The sequence below is a fragment of the Balaenoptera acutorostrata genome, chromosome 17 (genome assembly GCF_949987535.1).
Source record: "Balaenoptera acutorostrata chromosome 17, mBalAcu1.1, whole genome shotgun sequence".
Classification (NCBI taxonomy): domain Eukaryota; kingdom Metazoa; phylum Chordata; class Mammalia; order Artiodactyla; family Balaenopteridae; genus Balaenoptera; species Balaenoptera acutorostrata.
This window is the reverse complement of record NC_080080.1, coordinates 37,679,444-37,695,714: the sequence shown is the minus strand read 5'-3', so window position 1 is coordinate 37,695,714 and position 16,271 is coordinate 37,679,444. Positions and strand designations below refer to the sequence as shown.

The 16,271-nt window shown below is 34.5% G+C and overlaps 1 protein-coding gene across 10 annotated transcripts in view; it reads left to right on the top strand.

Annotated features, from left to right (window-relative positions):
• The window catches only part of VPS13B (vacuolar protein sorting 13 homolog B), a 769,553-nt gene that overhangs the window by 126,467 nt on the left and 626,815 nt on the right, over nucleotides 1–16,271 (top strand). For all 10 annotated transcript variants that reach the window (XM_057531718.1, XM_057531717.1, XM_057531723.1 and 7 more), the window contains exon 17: nucleotides 4,829–5,010. In XM_057531718.1, the coding sequence (XP_057387701.1) occupies nucleotides 4,829–5,010 (182 nt within the window). The remainder of the gene's footprint in view (nucleotides 1–4,828; nucleotides 5,011–16,271) is intronic.

Below are 16,271 nucleotides of genomic sequence, written 5' to 3'. Positions count from 1 at the left end.
CTGAGGAATGCCTTCAAAGCTCAACCAGGCAGTTTTCAACTCTGCCACCTTTTCTTGTTGTGCATACCCTTAAAGTCAGCCAGAAGTGAGAGCTTAAGGCCTTTCTCTTGTCTTTTCTCTGCAGGTGCACAGCGCTTAGCATGTGTGTGGCCTTCCATAGTCCCAGGAAGGTGTCTGAGCTTTTCAGCGTTTTTATTCCTGAAAGTATCATTTCCCAGCCTTTCTAAGATTTTGGTTAGTCTCTTTTTTTGCCCCTTGTCTTGTCTATCTATTATTCCAGGCAGCAAGGACTATTGCAGTACATTTGCCTGTAAATGTTTTCTACAAATGCTCCTGGGTAGTTGTTTTAGTATTGGGAGAGTTCTGAATTAAGAGAGAGAAAGCAGGCTCTTTGAGTTGGTCCTCTAGGTAGTCACCAGACAGTTCAGAACAAACAACCACAATTTCTTTTGAATAAGGTCTTTTTTGCTTTCTCTGTTACCTCTTACTGGGGATAAGGGCTATTTGGTACCACTGCTGAGCCTGGGGGCGAGGGGCTGTAACACGGGTAAATAAAAATACCACAAAGTTCACTGTTCCTACTGAGATTGAGCTGTTTAAAAATTTTTTTAAAATTTTACTTTATTTTTATTACGTGTTCCCATGTTTGTTGCAGGCTTTTGGTTAGTTTCTAGAGTTCTGAAAAAGTTGATTTTTGACAGTTTTTGCCAGCTTTTGTGTTGCTTTTATGGAGGGACAGACTTGGCATACCTTACTCTACCATCTTCGTTGATACAATTCCTCTTTTGGAGGTTTTAAGTGAAGTTTATTTCTTTTTGTTTTAATTAAAAAATGTTTTTAATTGAAGTATAGTTGATTTACAGTGGTTCAGGTGTACAGCACAGTGATTCAGTTGTATATATGTGTGTGTATATATATATATATATTCTTTTTCAAATTCTTTTCCATTATAGGTTATTACACGATGTTGAATATAGTTCCCTGTGCTATACAATAGGTCCTTGTTGTTTATTTTATATATAGTAGTGTGTATCTGTTAATCCCAAATTCCTAATTTATCCCCCCCTTTCCCCTTTGGCAACCATAAGCTTGTTTTCTATCTCTGTGAGTCTATTTCTGTCTTGTAAATAAGTTCATTTGTATCATTTTTTTAGATTCCATATGTAAATGATATCATATGGTATTTGTCTTTCTTTGTCTGACTTAAAAGTGAAGTTTATGTCTATGAGAAGGTAGAAATCATTTGACAATTCAGTGTCAGAGCAGGGAGTGGAGGTAGTTTGATACATTGATAATGCTCATATCTTACCTTCGCATTTTAAAAATGTTTTATGAAATTAATTCATTTTGACATAGTTTGTGATTTCCATAGTCCATTCTTGAAGTATTGCAGTTTCTTAAATTTTTTTGAAAAAATAATGATATATATTTCTCAAAGGACCAAGCAAAACACTACAGACATTTATATAGGGAAAAAAGGGAAAAGATCACATAAAGTCATCCTCTGTTATCATCTTCCAGCAATGAATATTATCAATAATTCTTTCCAGAATTTTTTATCTCAACATACAAACACATGCGGACATACTTTTATGTGTGGGTAACCCACCACTTCCTGCCATTACATGGAACCATATTATAATGCAACTACATACATTTTTACCATATTTCAGCGTATCCTTTCATATCAGTAGGTTCATCTAACTTCATTTTTTTTAATATCTGAGTAGTTTTGCATCAAATCAATGTGTCAGAATTTATTCAACGATGAGATTTTCTCAGGTTTAGGCTATTTTAAATAATGCTGCAAACACTGTCTTTGTGTAAGTATTCTTGCAGGCTCGTGTGAAAATTCTTTTCAGATAGATTCCTAGAAGATGAGTTAGAGTCTGAGAGGTCTTGCTAATCTGAGAGGTTAAAAGAGTCATGCATTGTTTTAGTTTGAATTTCCCTTTTTACTGGTGAGGCTTAAGAGTCTTCTCATGTTTATGGGTCATTTCTAAATATAACACCTGCATTTTTTCCTCAACCATTTCAGTGTATCTCACAGGAACCTGTACATAACATTGTTATAGCACTCATTATGTTAAATTATAATTACTGGTTTACTTGTCTCACAACTAGATTCTGAATTCTTTGAGTGTAAAGATAGTGCCTGTATCTTCAGTTCCTAGCAAAAAACCTTGTATCTGTTAAGCTTTAAATATTAAATGTAATTGATTTTCACTATAGTCATCTGTGGTAGATTGGGCAGGGATAATTATACTTGGCTTTTAAAGAGGGAAGTGAAGCTCAGAGAAGTTATATATATCTTTTTCCTAAAAACATGAAACAAATAAGTGATTTAGCCAGAGTTGGAATTGATATTTTAAAAATTTCATGTCCTACTTCTAGTACCTTAAATGAAAAACTTTGAAAATAAGGCTAAAGAGATTTAAAAATAAAAGTAAATTCAAGGAAAGTGAACCCTATGGAGTCAGACTTTGATGCAGTCTCAGATGAATGGCTGTGTAAAGCCTATTCAAGTATTTCTTATGGATAAAAACCATGGAAAACCAACTTAATTAGTGAATTAGGTTATTATCAAACTGCTGCAACCACACTGCCTTCCTTGCCATTGCTTGGACTTGCCAGGTTCAGTCCTACCTCAGGACCTTTTCACCTGCCTGAATCACTCTACAGAGATACCCACACAACTGTCACTTACCTCCTTCAAGTCTGCTCATGTCTTGCTTGGAATTAAATCTATCCTTTTAATATGATCTACCCACCGTATATGAAATTGCTCCCTCTTCAGTAGTTCCTATTCCATGCTCTACTTTTTCTGTTTCCAAGAGCATTTCTCTTCTAACTTCCTTATATCATTTGTTTACTTATATTGATCAATTTTTAAATTTGTTTCCTGTCCCCATTAGAATATAAACTGTGAGGACACTGGGATTTTAATTTTCTGTTTTGTTCATTGATGTTTTAAAGTGGCTAAGATACTTCCTAGGTAGCTAGTGCATGACTGCTACAGAATAGGCAATTAATAAATATATGCTGATTTTATAGATTTTCTATAGAACAGATTTAAAATGAAGCTTGAAGACCAGCTAGGCCTAATCTGAGACCTAAACAGTCAAAGTCACAGCAACATTATAGCTCATTTTTTTATAGACCTAGGAACTGCAAAGTAAAAATCCAGTCTTGACTTTGAAGGATATTAGGTTTATTAGCAAGGTGGTTCTCAGCTGCAGTAACAATGGCTAGAAAAGGAGCCCATTGACTTGAAAGATGACTGAAATTAAAAGTATACCTGGAAAATACAAAGGTAACCAATTGACATGAGACTCTGTCAGTATCTCAACTGTATAGGACTATTGCTTGAAATCCCTTTATATTCTTCTTATGGTTAAATAGTGCACATACGCTGATTGTTTTTACTAGTCTGTAGTGGACAGGTGGGAGGATAGTAGAAAACAAGGGAAATTCTGGAGAAGGACTGGTACCTCCATGTTACATTTATTGGAATGAATGCCCATAGAATTTTTTTCTTTATCTGCTCTTTTCTCCAGGAACACTGATTATGTATATTGTCCTTTTCTGTCATCCATATCAGTGTCCTTTTCTAAAATCATTTTATACTTTTTCAAAAGTTCTATCTTATGTGACTTTCTGAATTTTATCTACTATGTTCTTAATTGTATTTTATGTTTTTAATTCCTAAATATTTGAGGATTTTGCAGATACCTTTCTTTTATTAGTTTATAGTTTAATTCCATTGTGATCAGCACATATACTCTGATTTCAGTCCTTTTAATTTTATTGAAACTTGTTTTTGTAAATGTAAATTGGTGCAGCCACTGTGGAAAACAGTGTGGAGATTTCTCAAAAGGCTAAAACTAGAACTACCATATGACCCAGCAGTTCCACTCCTGGGTATATATCCAAAAAAATAAAAACACTAATATGAAAAGATATGTGCACTCCAGTGTTCATAAGCAGCATTATTTACAGTCACCAAGATATGGAAACAATATAAGTGTCCATCTACAGAGGAATGGATAAAGAAAATGTGGTGCATGCACACACACACACACACACACACACACACACACACACACACACACACTGGAATACTACTCAGCTGTAAAAAAAGAATGAAATTTTGCCATTTGCAGCAACATGGATCGACTTGGAGGGCATTATGCTAAGTGAAATAAGTCAGACAAAGACAAATACTGTATGATATCATTTATATGTGGAATCTAAAAAATACAACAAACTAGTGAATATAACAAAAGAAGCAGACTCACAGATATAGAGAACAAACTAGTGGTCACCAGTGGGGAGAGGGGGAGGTAGAAACTATTGGATGTAAAATAGGTTCAAGGATGTATTGTACAGCATGGGGAATATAGCCAATATTTTGTAATAACTGTAGCTGGAATTTAACCTTCCAAAATTCTATAAAAAATAAATTTAAAAAGGAATAAGGCAGATCTGCTAGTAAATCCTATTTTAAGTGTTAATTAGTATTATTTTCACTGTTATTTTTGATGATTGACTTGATTTAAAAAGTATAATGCTTGAGCTGAATATATGTGTATGAATGTGTGTGTGGACATTATTCTAGTTTGTATTTTTATTTTTTATTATTGTTAGAGGTTCTGAAATAGTGAAACGTATTTAAAGTTAGTAGAATTGTGTATCTCTGATTAAATTCTAATTAAAATAATTTCTGTGTATACCTTTTCTTCCCTTGCATCCTAATTTATTTTATATGGCATTGTTTATAAATGTTATTTAATATATTGTTTGTTATGCTTTCTATTTTCTTATGCAGGACCAAAAGATCTCAGATTGCTATAACTGAATGTATATTTGAACTTCCAAATCTCACAGTTCAAGCTACAAGAGCACAGACACTTCTGCTGCAAGCAATTTATCAAAGTTGGTCTCATACTGGAAATGTCAGCTCTTCAGCAGTGAATGAAGCTTTGATGAATGAAGTTTTCCAAACTATAGGTAAGAACATAGTCTTCTTGACAGGTGTATGGAAAACTCTTATTAGAGGTGACTAATATTTTATCATTCAAATTTATGTGTATAGCATGATCAACTTAAATTGTAGTGTATTTCTGTGAAAGCAGATTTTTATAGCTCCTGTGTAAAATCCAAGATACGAGTTAAGCCATTCAATTTTGTTCTCTGCCACCAACTTGTGGATATAGTTTGTAGTTGCAAGAGATTATTTTTCACCAGCTCCTTGTACAATTCATTCTTTGGCCTTACTTGGATAACTTTTGAGGGGATCAGTGTGTATGTTTGAAATGATAACCAAGTCAAGTATAAATACAATATGTTTGATTATGCTGGTAGAGTGGAATAAAATTCTTAATTATAGTACTTTAGCAATTCATAAGCAAGTTAATTTTTTTAATGTGGAAAACATTAGTCTTACACCCTGAATGAATGAACTACGGAAAATTAAAAATCTGCTTTGATGCCAGTATATTATCTTCATCTTATCACTCACTTTGTAGATAAACAAGAAAACTTGCAGAAGGCTTGCTTCTTTTAGTTGTTTCAGCTCAAAATAATGTTTCTTTTGTCAGTGGCACAAAAAGGATTTATTTTTATTAGGTGCAATCATGCTTAAAATGATAACGTTATTTTTATCTTATACCTCATTTGTTTATTAAAATAAAACTGGTTTTGTTGTTATACGATGCTTTTTAAGGTTTTAAGTTTAGACCTTACTATGGGGAAAATCTTATAAATTCTTAAAAAATGCATTTTAATTAGAGCCTTTTTATTTGATATAGCCATTGCCTAATGTAAAATTTTACAGTTGTTTTGGAACAGGTTTTTAGGATTCTATAAAAAAATTATGGGACAAATGTTTAATTTGTTTAGAAGTTCTTAACTTGGGGCTTATGAAAGGGCTTCGAATTCTGTGAATACCCTGAAATAGTATGCAGATCTTATGTGTGTATAAACATATACCCCTAAGGACACACATATTTATGTTCTCTTTTTGAATTGATTATTTTATTAAATGTAGTGAGTCTATTCCTTAGAGAGTCTTTTGACATATCTATTTTTTCTTATATTAACATAGTTAACAATTAGCTTTCGTTTGGTTGGAATTTGCTATAAGTCCTTTTGCATGCTTTACTTAAAACCTATCTGTTTTTATCTTTAGGTATATGTCCTGGAAATAACCTATAACTAGATATTATAGATTAAGTTTTATAATCTGCCTTTTAGCTAGTAAATTCAATCCATTTATACTTGTGACTATAGGTTTTTTTGTCTTTGTTTCTATCATCTTACTGTTTTGTTTTCTTTTATACTGATTTAGCTACACTACTTTTTAAAAAATTGCTATTATTTCTTATTTAATATCCTTTTTACACTTGTTTGGAATTTGTATACTCCTATTGAATTATTATTATTTTTTAATTTTTGAATTTTATTTTATTTATTTTTTTTATACAGCAGGTTCTTATTAGTCATCCATTTTATACACATCAGTGTATACATGGCAATCCCAATCGCCCAATTCATAACACCACCCCCCCACCCCCCCCACAGCTTTCCCCCCTTGGTGTCCATACGTGTGTTCTCTACATCTGTGTCTCAACTTCTGCCCTGCAAACCAGTTCATCTGTACCATTTTTCTAGGTTCCACATATATGCGTTAATATACAATATTTGTTTTTCTCTTTCTGACTTACTTCACTCTGTATGACAGTCTCTAGATCCATCCACGTCTCAACAAATGACCCAATTTCATTCCATTTTATGGCTGAGTAATATTCCATTGTATATATGTACCCCATCTTCTTTATCCATTGGTCTTGCGATGGGCATTTAGGTTGCTTCCATGACCTGGCTGTTGTAAATAGTGCTGCAATGAACATTGGGGTGCATGTGTCTTTTTTTTTTTCACACATTGTATTTTATTTTTACAAGAGATAAATAGACTGACACCAAGCATTGTACATGGATGACCACAACAAAAGCAACAATGATTGCAATTACCAAACATGAAACACACTCATACTATGTCATAATATTGACATTCAGTCCAGTAATCCTCCACTGTAACAGCTCCTTTACTTTGCAGTGAAAATTGATTTGTATATTCTTTGCCGCTGAGTCCTTGTGGGATTTTTTTTCTTTTTAATTCAAACAAAAAGTCACAAAAATTATACTCATCCTCATCAGTTTACTCAGTCCCATGTAATTAATTTTTTTTTTCATCTTGATCTTTTGTTAGCACTTTTATGAGTTCATCAGTTTTTCATTAGAGTTCTGAAAATGCTTATTCATTCAGTTCAGCAGTACAGTCAGTTACCAGAAACCTGTACTTGTCAGAGTCTTTTCCATGAATTTCTTGAAGATGAAACCCTTTTAAAGGAAATTATTTGCAAAAGCATCAGAGTACACCCAGAACTGTCTGTAAATGACAAAAGACTTAAAAATGACCATGGTTAAAGATTTGATGAAAGTTCATAATAATGCAGTTGACAAGAAAATTAGTTATTTCTGAGATATACATTTTAAAGTAATAACTAGGATTATGACTTATAACATTATATCAGAACATATAAGATTTTTAGAAATTTCATGTAATGTCTGAAACATTTATATTAACATATTTCCATACAAATAACCCAATGAAAGTTTAGTATTAGTTGTTTTGTTTGTTTGTTTGTTTTATACAGCAGGTTCTTATTAGTCATCAACTTTATACACATCACTGTATACATGTCAATCCCAATCGCCCAATTCAGCACACCACCATCCCCACCCCACCGCAGTTTTCCCCTCTTGGTGTCCATATGTCTGTTCTCTACATCTGTGTCTCAACTTCTGCCCTGCAAACCGGCTCATCTGTACCATTTTTCTAGGTTCCACATACATGCGTTAATATACGATATTTGTTTTTCTCTTTCTGACTTACTTCACTCTGTATGACAGTCTCTAGATCCATCCACCTCACTAGAAATAACTCAATTTCGTTCCTCTTTATGGCTGAGAAATATTCCATTGTATATATGTACCACAACTTCTTTATCCATTTGTCTGTCGATGGGCATTTAGGTTGCTTCCATGACCTGGCTATTGTAAATAGTGCTGCAGTGAACATTGGGGTGCATGTGTCTTTTTGAATTACGGTTTTCTCTGGGTATATGCCCAGTAGTGGGATTGCTGGGTCATATGGTAATTCTATTTTTAGTTTTTTAAGGAACCTCCATACTGTTCTCCATAGTGGCTGTATCACTTTACATTCCCACCAATAGTGCAAGAGGGCTTCCTTTTCTCCACACCCTCTCCAGCATTTATTGTTTGTAGATTTTCTGATGATGCCCATTCTAACTGGTGTGAGGTGATACCTCATTGTAGTTTTGATTTGCATTTCTCTAATAATTAGTGATGTTGAGCAGCTTTTCATGTGCTTCTTGGCCATCTGTATGTCTTCTTTGGAGAAATGTCTATTTAGGTCGTCTGCCCATTTTTGGATTGGGTTGTTTCTTTAATACTGAGCTGAATGAGCTGTTTATATATTTTGGAGATTAATCCTTTGTCCATTGATTCGTTTGCAAATATTTTCTCCCATTCTGAGGGTTGTCTTTTTGTCTTGTTTATGGTTTCCTTTGCTGTGCAAAAGCTTTGAAGTTTCATTAGGCCCCATTTGTTTATTTTTGTTTTTATTTCCATTACTCTAGGAGGTGGATCAAAAAAGATCTTGCTGTGATTTATGTCAAAGAGTGTTCTTCCTATGTTTTCTTCCAAGAGTTTTATAATGTCCAGTCTTACATTTAGGTCTGTAATCCATTTTGAGTTTATTTTTGTGTATGGTGTTAGGCAGTGTTCTAATTTCATTCTTTTACATGTAGCTGTCCAGTTTTCCTAGCACCACTTATTGAAGAGACTGTCTTTTCTCCATTGTATATCCTTGCCTCCTTTGTCATAGATTAGTTGACCATAGGTGTGTGGGTTTATCTCTGGGCTTTCTATCCTGTTCCATTGATCTATATTTCTGTTTTTGTTCCAGTACCATATTATCTTGATTACTGTAGCTTTGTAGTATAGTCTGAAGTCAGGGAGTCTGATTCCTCCAGCTCCGTTTTTTTCCCTCAAGACTGCTTTGGGTATTCTGGGTCTTCTGTGTCTCCATACAAATTTTAAGATTTTTTGTTCTAGTTCCGTAAAAAATGCCATTGGTAATTTGATAGGGATTGCATTGAATCTGTAGATTGCTTTGGGTAGTATAGTCATTTTCACAATATTGATTCTTCCAATCCAAGAACATGGTATATCTCTCCATCTGTTGGTATCATCTTTAATTTCTTTCATCAGTGTCTTATAGTTTTCTGTGTACAGGTCTTTTGTCTCCCTAGGTAGGTTTATTCCTAGGTATTTTATTCTGTTTGTTGCTATGGTAAATGGGAGTGTTTCCTTAATTTCTCTTTCAGATTTTCATCATTAGTGTATAGGAATGCAAGAGATTTCTGTGCATTAATTTTGTATCCTGCAACTTTACCAAATTCATTGATTAGATCTAGTAGTTTTCTGGTGGCATTTTTAGGATTCTCTATGTATAGTATCATGTCATTAGCAAATGGTGACAGTTTTACTTCTTCTTTTCCAATTTGTATTCGTTTTATTTCTTTTTTTTCTCTGATTGCCGTGGCCAGGACTTCCAAAACTATGTTGAATAATAGTGGTGAGAGTAGACATCCTTGTCTTGTTCCTGATCTTAGAGGAAATGCTTTCAGTTTTTCAACATTGAGAATGATGTTTGCTGTGGGTTTGTCATATATGGCCTTTTTTATGTTGGGATAGGTTCCGTCTTTGCCCAGTTTCTGGAGAGTTTTTATCACAAATGGGTGTTGAATTTTGTCAAAAGCTTTTTCTGCATCTATTGAGATGATCATATGGTTTTTATTCTTCAATTTGTTATTATGGTGTATCACATTGATGGATTTGTGTATATTGTAGAATGCTTGCATCCCTGGGATAAATCCCACTTGATCATGGTGTATGATCCTTTTAATGTGTTGTTGGATTCTGTTTGCTAGTATTTTGTTGAGGATTTTTGCATCTATAGTAAATCAATGATATTGGTCTGTAATTTTCTTTTTTTGTAGTGTCTTTGTCTGGTTTTGGTATCAGGGTGATGGTGGCCTCATAGAATGAGTTTGGGAGTGTTCCTTCCTCCTCAATTTTTTGGAAGAGTTTGAGAAGATGGGTGTTAGTTCTTCTCTAAATGTTTGATAGAATTCACCTGTGAAGCCATCTGGTCCTGGACTTTTGCTTGTTGGGAAATTTTCAATCACAGTTTCAATTTCATTCCTTGTGATTGGTCTGTTCATATTTTCTATTTCTTCCTGGTTCAGTCTTGGAAGGTTATACCTTTCTAAGAATTTGTCAGTTTATTCCAGGTTGTCCATTTTATTGGCGTAGAGTTGCTTGTAGTAGTCTCTTAGGATGCTTTGTATTTCTGTGGTGTCTGTTGTAACTTCTCCTTTTTCATTTCTCATTTTATTGATTTGAGTCCTCTCCCTCTTTTTCTTGATGAGTCTGGCTAATGGTTTATCAATTTTGTTTATCTTCTCAAAGAACCAGCTTTTAGTTTTATTCATCTTTGCTGTTGTTTTCTTTGTTTGTATTTCATTTATTTCTGCTCTGATCTTTATGCTTTCTTTCTTCTGCTAACTTTGGGTTTTGTTTGTTCTTCTTTTTCTAGGTCCTTTAGGTGTGAGGTTAGATTGTTTATCTGAGATTTTTCTTGTTTCTTGAGGTAGGCTTGTATAGCTGTAAACTTCCCTCTTAGAACTGCTTTTGCTGCATCCCATAGGTTTTGGGTCATTGTGTTTACATTGTCATTTGTCTCTAGGTACTTTTTATTTCCTCTTTGATTTCTTCAGTGATCTCTTGGTTATTTAGTAATAAATACTTGTTAGCCTCCATGTGTTTGTGTTTTTTACGTTTTTTCCCCTGTAATTCGTTTGTAATCTCATCGCGTTGTGGTCAGAAAAGATGCTTGATATGAGTTCAATTTTCTTAAATTTACTGTGCCTTGATTTGTGACCCAAGATGTGATCTATCCTGGAGAATGTTCTGTGTGCACTTGAGAAGAAAGTGTAATCTGCTGCTTCTGGATGGAGTGTCCTGTAAATATCAATTAAATCTATCTGGTCTATTGTGTCATTTAAAGCTTCTGTTTCCTTATTTATTTTCATTTTGGATGATCTGTCCATTGGTGTAAGTGAGGTGTTAACGTTTCCCACTATTATTGTGTTACTGTCGATTTCCTCTTTTATAGCTGTTAGCAGTTGCCTTATGTATTGAGGTGCTCCTGTTTTCGGTGTATATACATTTATAATTGTTATATCTTCGTCTTGGATCAATCCCGTGATCATTATGTAGTGTCCTTCCTTGTCTCTGGTAACATTCTTTATTTTAAAGTCTATTTTATCTGATATGAGTATTGCTCTTCCAGCTTTCTTTTGATTTCCATTTGCATGGAATATCTTTTTCCATCCCCTCACTTTCAGTCTGTATGTGTCCCTAGGTCTGAAGTGGGTCTCTTGTAGACAGCCTATATATGGGTCTCGTTTTTGTATCCATTCAGCAAGCCTGTGTCTTTTGGTTGGAGCATTTAATCCATTCACGTTTAAGGTAATTATCAATATGTATGTTCCTATTACCACTTTCTTAATTTTGGGGGGTTTGTTTTTGTAGGTCCTTTTTTCCCCTTGTGTTTCCCAGTTAGAGATGTTCCTTTAGCATTTGTTGTAGAGCTGGTTTTGTGGTGCTGAATTCTCTTAGCTTTTGCTTCTCTGTAAAGCTTTTGATTTCTCCATCGAATCTGCATGAGATCCTTGCTGGGTAGAGTAATCTTGGTTGTAGGTTCTTCCCTTTCATCACTTTAAGCATATCATGCCACTCCCTTCTGGCTTGTAGAATTTCTCCTGAGAAATCTGCTGTTAACCTTATGGGAGTTCCCTTTTATGTTATTTGTTATTTTTCCCTTGCTGCTTTCAGTAATGTTTATTTGTCTTTAATTTTTGCCAATTTGATTACTCTGTGTCTCGACGTGTTTCCCCTTGGGTTTATCCTATATGGGACTCTCTGTGCTTCCTGGACTTGGATGGCTATTTCCTTTCCCACGTTAGGGAATTTTTCGACTATAATCTCTTCAAATATTTTCTCGGGTCCTTTCTCTCTCTCTTCTCCTTCTGGGACCCCTATAATGCGAATGTTGTTGCGTTTAACATTGTCCCAGAGGTCTCTTAGGCTGTCTCCATTTCTTTTCATTCTTTTTTCTTTATTCTGTTCTGCAGCAGTGAATTCTACCATTCTGTCTTCCAGGTCACTTATCCGTTCTTCTGCCTCAGTTAGTCTGCTATTGATTCCTTCTAGTACAGTTTTCATTTCAGTTATTGCATTTTTCATCTCTGTTTGTTTGTTCCTTAATTCTTCTAGGTTTTGTTAAACATTTCTTGCATCTTCTCAATCTTTGCCTCCATTCTTTTTCTGAGGTCCTGGATCATCTTCACTATCATTATTTTGAATTCTTTTTCTGGAAGTTTGCCTATCTCCACTTCATTTAGTTGTTTTTCTGGGGTTGTATCTTGTTCCTTCATCTGGTATATAGCCCTCTGCCTTTTCATCTTGTCTGTGTTTCTGTGAATGTGGTTTTTGTTCCACAGGCTGCAGGATTGTAGTTCTTCTTGCTTCTGCTGTCTACCGTCTGGTGGATCAGGCTATCCCTATTGAATTATTAACTTTAAAAATAACTGGTGCTGCTTTGGAATATAATTTGTTAGTTCTTCAAAAAGTTAAATGTAGAGTTATTATATAACCCAGCAATTTTACTCCTTTAATACACCCAAGAATTGAAAACATATATCTACCTAAGATCTTGTATATGAATTCGTAGCATTATTTTTTTCCTTTTTACATGCAAAATTATTTATTTATTTATTTTTAGTTTTATTTAAAAAATTATTTTAATTTTCGGTTATGCTGCATGGCATGTGGAATCTTTGTTCCCTGAGCAGGGATCAAACCCACGCCCCCTGCATTGGAAGCACTGGACCACCAAGGAAGTCCCCAAAGTATATTTTTTTAATAATAATTTTATATATTCAAGGTTTGGAACAATTTAAGGATGTTTTGATATACATGGTGAAATGATTACCAGGGTCAAGCTAATTTACATATACATCTCCTCACATAGTTACATTGTTTTTCTGTGCTGAGAGCACCTGAAAGTTTACTCTTAACAAATTTCCAGTGTACAGTACAGTAGTATTAACTAAAATCATCATGCTGTACATCAGATTTCTAGAACTTATCCTACATAACTGCCACTTTGTACCCTTTGACCAACATTTCTCATTTCTCCCACTTCCTGGCCCTGGTAAACAGTATTCTGCCCTCTGCTTCTATGAATTTGACTTTTTAGATCCCACATATAAAGGGGATCACATAGCATTATTTTGAATAGCCAAGAGGTAGATACAACACAAGTGTCTTTTAACCAATGAATGGATAGACAAAATGTGTTATATCTTTACAATGGAATATTATTCAGACTTAAAAAGGAATGAGGTACTGATCCATGCTGTGGATGAACCTTGAAAACATTATGCTAAGTAGACGAAGCCAGATGCAGTAAGTCTCATATTTTGATTCTAGTTTTATGAAATGCTTAGAATATGCAAATCCACAGATACAGAAAGTAGATTAGTGTTTCCCAGAGTCTGAGGAAAAGGAGGAATGGGGAATGACTGCATAAGTTTCTTTTGGATTGATGAAAAGGTTCTCGAATTAGATAGTTGTGACGTTTTCACACTTGTGAATATGCTAAAGTCTATTTAACTGTACACTTTATAAGGGTGAATTTTATGTTATATGAATTTTATCTTATTCAAAAAAATGTTTTAAATTGATGAGTATTTAATTGGACTAAATTATGTGTTGTGGTCTGAATGTGTCCTACCAAAATTCATATGTTGAAATTCTAATGCCCAATGTGATGGTGTTAGTAAGTGGGGGGGGCCTTTGGGAGTTGATTAGATCATGTGGGTGGAGTCCTCACACATGAGATTAATGTCCTTATTAAAAGAGGCCACAGAAGAGCTCCCTTGATCCTTCCGCCATCTGAGGACACAATGAGAATTTAGTAGTCTGCGGCAGGAGGAGGTTCTCACCAGAGCCTGACCATGCTGGCACCTGATTTTGGACTTTCAGCCTTCAGAACTGAGAGAAATAAATTTCTGTTGTTTATATGCTACTCTGTCTGTGGCATTTAGGTATAGCAGCCCTAATAGGCTAAAGCATTATGTTATTGCCATTGTTATGGCCATGATTTTATGTGGAGTTACTGTACAAAATCTTTTCTTTCAGATCCTCACCCATAAGGCCTATAGTGAAGCCTTCATTGGCAGTAGCCTTTATCACTGTTGGAAATTATCTAATTCATGTTTTTGATGGTCAGATTTCTGTTTTCTGTGATATTCTCTCCAGAGTTTTTGTTTCTTTGTTCTTTGTTTTTTGTCTTTTTTTTTTTTTTTGGTTTACTGTCTCACAGTATTAATCTTCCTTTATTTATTTAAAATTTTTGTTTTTTGTCAACTGGCTTAGATAGCCTAAAAATTCATATTAAGTTTTGATGGTGCTTAGTTTATAATTTTTATTCTGAAAAACTAATTCCATATTTCCTTTTTTGAATTTATCAAATGGACTGTGCTATGCAAAAACATTTTATTTAAAATTTCTTACTCTGAAAGTATTCTGTCCTAATAGAATGCTGGCGTAGGTCTTAAAAAAAGGAACAGACATGTTATCACAGATTAAGTGATTCATAACCTGATGTTCTGACATTGAGAAATCTAAAATTATTAGAACTAATTTTATGGAGATTAAGGGAGTTGAGGAAAGTGGAACAATGTTAGGAAGGTTCATCGCTTTGCCAAGGAATCTTATTTTTATCAAATGAAGCAGCTATAAAATTTATCATAGATGAATTACAAGAATCAGCTAAAATATTTTTAAAAAGCTAGGTTCCCAAGTGTCTAGTTTTCTTATGTCTTTTTTGCCCCCCCCACCCCAAATCTTATTCTGTTTATTTTAGTCTTAGTACAGTGCTTGCTTATAATATTGTCCTCTAAATTTTCTGTCTTAAGATCCAGGATATATATATTTAAGGTATAAAGTTGTTAGCATTTTATTATCTTACATCTGTGGGCGGTTAATAGACAATACTCAGCAGTGTTAAGCTTTGTTTTTTTTTTTTTTGTTTGTTTTTGTTTTTTTTTTAAACATCTTTATTGAAGTATAATTGCCTTACAATAGTGTGTTAGCTTCTGCTTTTTAACAAAGTGAATCAGTTATACATATACAATATGTTCCCATTTCTCTTCCCTCTTGCATCTCCCTCCCTCCCACCCTCCCCATCCCACCCCTCTGGGTGGTCACAAAGCACCGAGTTGATCTCCCTGTGCTATGCGGCTGCTTCCCACTAGTTATCTATTTTACATTTGGTAGTGTATATATGTCCATGACACTCTCTTACCCTGTCACATCTCACCCCACCCCCTCCCCATATCCTCAAGTCCATTCTCTAGTAGGTCTGTGTCTTTCTTCCCGTCTTGCCACTAGGTTCTTCATGGCCTTTTTTTTTTTTTTTTTTCCCTTAGATTCCGTATATCATACTGTATTTGTTTTTCTCTTTCTGACTTACTTCACTCTGTATGACAGACTCTAACTCCATCCACCTCATTACAAATACCTCCATTTCATTTCTTTTTATGGCTGAGTAATATTCCATTGTATATATGTGCCACATCTTCTTTATCCATTCATCTGTCGATGGACACTTAGGTTGCTTCCATGTCCTGGCTATTGTAAATAGAGCTGCAATGAACATTTTGGTACATGACTCTTTTTGACTTATGGTTTTCTCAGGGTATATGCCCAGTAGTGGGATTGCTGGGTCGTATGGTAGTTCTATTTGTAGTTTTTTAAGGAACCTCCATACTGTTCTCCATAGTGGCTGTATCAATTTACATTCCCACCAGCAGTGCAAGAGTGTTCCCTTTCCTCCACACCCTCTCCAGCATTTATTGTTTCTAGATTTTTTGATGATGGCCATTCTGACTGGTGTGAGATGATATCTCATTGTAGTTTTGATTTGCATTTCTCTAATGATTAATGATGTTGAGCATTCTTTCATGTGTCTGTAGGCCATCTGTATATCT